General features: G+C 40.4%; 1 protein-coding gene across 1 annotated transcript; it reads right to left on the bottom strand.

Moving 5' to 3' along the window:
• Window positions 1-394: 394 nt before the first annotated feature.
• LOC123727253 (complement C1q-like protein 2) lies at window positions 395-1,748 on the bottom strand. The gene is made up of 3 exons (XM_045695582.2): window positions 1,478-1,748; window positions 1,062-1,199; window positions 395-757 (listed from the first exon to the last, which is right to left on the bottom strand). Exons 1-3 carry the CDS (start codon window positions 1,734-1,736, stop codon window positions 465-467), a joined length of 690 nt encoding a protein of 229 aa, XP_045551538.2. The 5' UTR covers window positions 1,737-1,748; the 3' UTR covers window positions 395-464.
• Window positions 1,749-3,340: the final 1,592 nt, after the last annotated feature.

The following is a 3,340-nucleotide window of genomic DNA, read 5'->3' as shown; positions in this document are numbered from 1 at the left end:
CCGTAGGCTTTCACTGATGGTGCTCATACAAGTCTGGGACTCTGGGAGATCTTCACATCCAATTGTAGAATTGTAATTTGTTGCGGGTTCTGTAACACAAAGTTTTTGCGGTTTTGGGTTTTTAGCCCCATGCCCAACAGTCCAACCTTTCTGTTTTCGGGAGATTTTGGAGATGATTTGTTAGTCCTCTCCCCTGACCTTTTGTCTTCCTGGTGATGGATTACAGTCTCATGCCATGTGAGGCCTGACAGGCTTTGGGTTGTGTACAAGCATCCCCGGCGCGTCAAGCCCAACAACTACTGCTATGTTAGTTTTACCAGTTCATACCAGCAGCGCAAAACATTTTGGGACTGTATCAACAGTGGACTAATTAAAAAAAATACCAGAAGATAGCTTTTGAGTGGATTATTCCTTTAATGAAATGTTGAAATAAGCATTGCCATGTAAATATCAGCCTTTTACTATTACTTAGTATTGATAGGAAATAGAAGGTAACCACTAAACATGCTAATTCTGCTGTTGTCAAAAATGCTACTGCCACTCCAGAGAACCACATTGATTTTGTCTCCTTCCACTAGGTCTAGTGTGACTCCATTGGCCCCGCTGTGGTAAATTCCGGATTTTGGGTTTGCAGTTTCATAGACGGCAATCATTTTCACACCGTTCTTAAGCAACGCTGCATTCGCCTTCCCTGAATTCCCAACATTGCAAGTGAATGTGAAGTAGTAGGCCCCTCCCACAGGTGCAGTAAAGACACCTGCATCAGGTAGGAAAGCAAGGTGGACAAAAACAACTTTGTGTGATTATGACACAACAGAACAAGGACATAAAGACACCTCAGTAACATACATAAAGGTGCAATCTGTATCTTTCATCATTGCCAGTGGCAACTCAAAGTACTACAAACACTTTCATCCAAGAACCGAAATATTAAACAAACTGTTTGATCCGCTAAGTCCCATCCCCTCAGTTTATAAGTGCAGGGCAGCGCTTGACACTAAATGAAATTACAGATTGCACCTTTAATATAATGTTGAGAGACGAATCTATTGGGTAAATACCTGTATCTGGGTTATATGCTTCACCGATGTTCGTAATGACCTTTTTATACACCACGGTGGTGTTCTCGTCGAAAGGTCCTAAGTGATAATGTTCATCATTGACCATAAGTGAAGTGGAGAAGGCCACTTTTGGTTTGCCTGTAGAAAGACATTATGTTCAGATTACTGCACATCATACGTTTGAAGCCAGATAGCTTGACAGCCTGAACTTTTGCACTTCTTTCCAATGATGCTGTGAAATAATGACAGAGCATGAACACACACTTCCACTGATCATGCATGCGTACACACACACACACACGCACACACACACACACACACACACACACACACACAGTTCCTGCACGCCCGTAGGAATACCGACACACATAAAGAAACTAAGTCTAGGGACAATGATAAGAAATGGCCAACATTACCGTTACACTCGCTCTCCAGTTTCTCCACTCTGGCTGTCAGTTCCCTCAGCAGCCTGTCAACCTCGGACGGGACAGCTGAGAAAGATGTTGAGATGGGAACCTGGTTTGGCCCAGGTGTTGGTGAGATTGGCTCACTCGCCGTCTGAGTCTCAACCACACAACAGCAAAGCAACACCACCACAGCCAAAACAGACTCCATCGCAGGGCTTTCAATGAACCGGGTGAGAAAGGTTTGCTGAGATGTCTGACTGCTCCTCATATGTTGAGTTAGATATATATGGATTGGTTTATTTAAAATGTAACCAGGGTTGCACAATTCTGGGAACTTTAAAAAAAAAAAACAGCTTTTGCAGAAATCCTGGCTGGAAGATTCCTGGAATCAGGAGGGAATAAGCAGGAAATCCGGAACTCCTCCAACCGGGATTTCTGGACCACCTGGGAATTTTGTCAAAATTACCTGAATTTTGCAACCCTAGTATCAGCAAAGTTCACTCAACTCTGTGCGTCAACAAATTACATCAAACCGATCCTTCGCTTTTTACCGTAATAGAACAGCGAAGACAAATGTATATTTTGATTAGAGCGTCCCACAATATTTCTATAAAATGTATCTATAGTAGTAAAGGAAGAAAAAATCTAAACATAATACCCGTATGGCCAACTGACATAACCTTGAAATAGCAGATGTTGATGATAACAAGTGTAATACCCTTGTTTGAACCAGGTATTGAGTTTATTTGTTATAATTAATTGGTTATATATTTAAAAGATGATTGAATTGCTCCTAAACTGTAATGTTGTTAATGCATTATGCTTTTTGAAGAAATATTTATTTAATGTATAAATGAATAGTTTGTTTTACTTTGAAGTTTAAGTTTTGACCAATAAGGTCGCTTGTTAAGTTGTGGCCAATGGGAGTTGACCTGCTTAACGGGAGGCCTGGGAAAAAAGAGAGGGAAAAAGACGTTGATGAAAGGATGGACGTTTTACCTTAGGACGGTTGGTAAAGAAAAATTATAAAAGACGACAGAACTATTACAAAACCCATACTTACTAAGACATGAAGGGAAATACATGTTTTATTTTATAAAAGAGTTGTTATAATTTTGTTAAAACTTAGTAAAGACTGAAGCTACCGTCTCGTCGTGGAGGTATTTGCCAGCCTTGAGGTTAGCCTAGCATCGTGTGACACCGGGAGATAATTGCTTGGGAAGCTTAACGAGTTCGTGTTCCCATGGGGATATCGGTTACGGCTAAGGAGTACTGTCTGCATGGGTAGCTGTGCTTGCCTTGGACTTTGTGAGGAAACCTGCATGGAACTGCCATACTTCGCTGAGGGAATATCTACCAAGGAGTGAGTAACCACAACGTGAGGTGCTTCAGGATATTTTTGGGTGTCGTCATTTTTTTTTTTATAGCTCCAACGTGCGCCAACGGTTTATTTAAGCAAACTTGAAATAATTTGGACACGGGTTGTGCACGACTCATTGGGGATTATTTATTTTGATGTTGTGTTTGAAAATGTATTTGTGTTTGAAAATGTTTTAATACACATATGGAACGTTATGTATATTGCCTTGGTGGAGTCATTAATTGTTTCAATTTAATGTAATGCATGTGATGGTTTATCCTGATTCAATAACAGAAACCTATAATCATTTCATCTGAAGTTAATACCCTATTGTCATAATCCTAGATAGTTTACAATAGGAATTCTTATTGGAGATGTCCTTCTCACCTAACATCCCATGCTGCTGAGAAACTGAGTCATATTCGAGCCTGGTGAGAGGGTTACACAAGAAATACACGTGTTTCTCTATAACCAATGATTAAACAAATAAAACAACATTCTTGAGACATGGG

This window comes from Salmo salar, chromosome 15 (assembly GCF_965601325.2).
Source record: "Salmo salar chromosome 15, fSalSal1, whole genome shotgun sequence".
Taxonomy (NCBI): Eukaryota; Metazoa; Chordata; class Actinopteri; order Salmoniformes; family Salmonidae; genus Salmo; species Salmo salar.
This window is presented reverse-complemented; position numbering and strand designations above follow the sequence as displayed.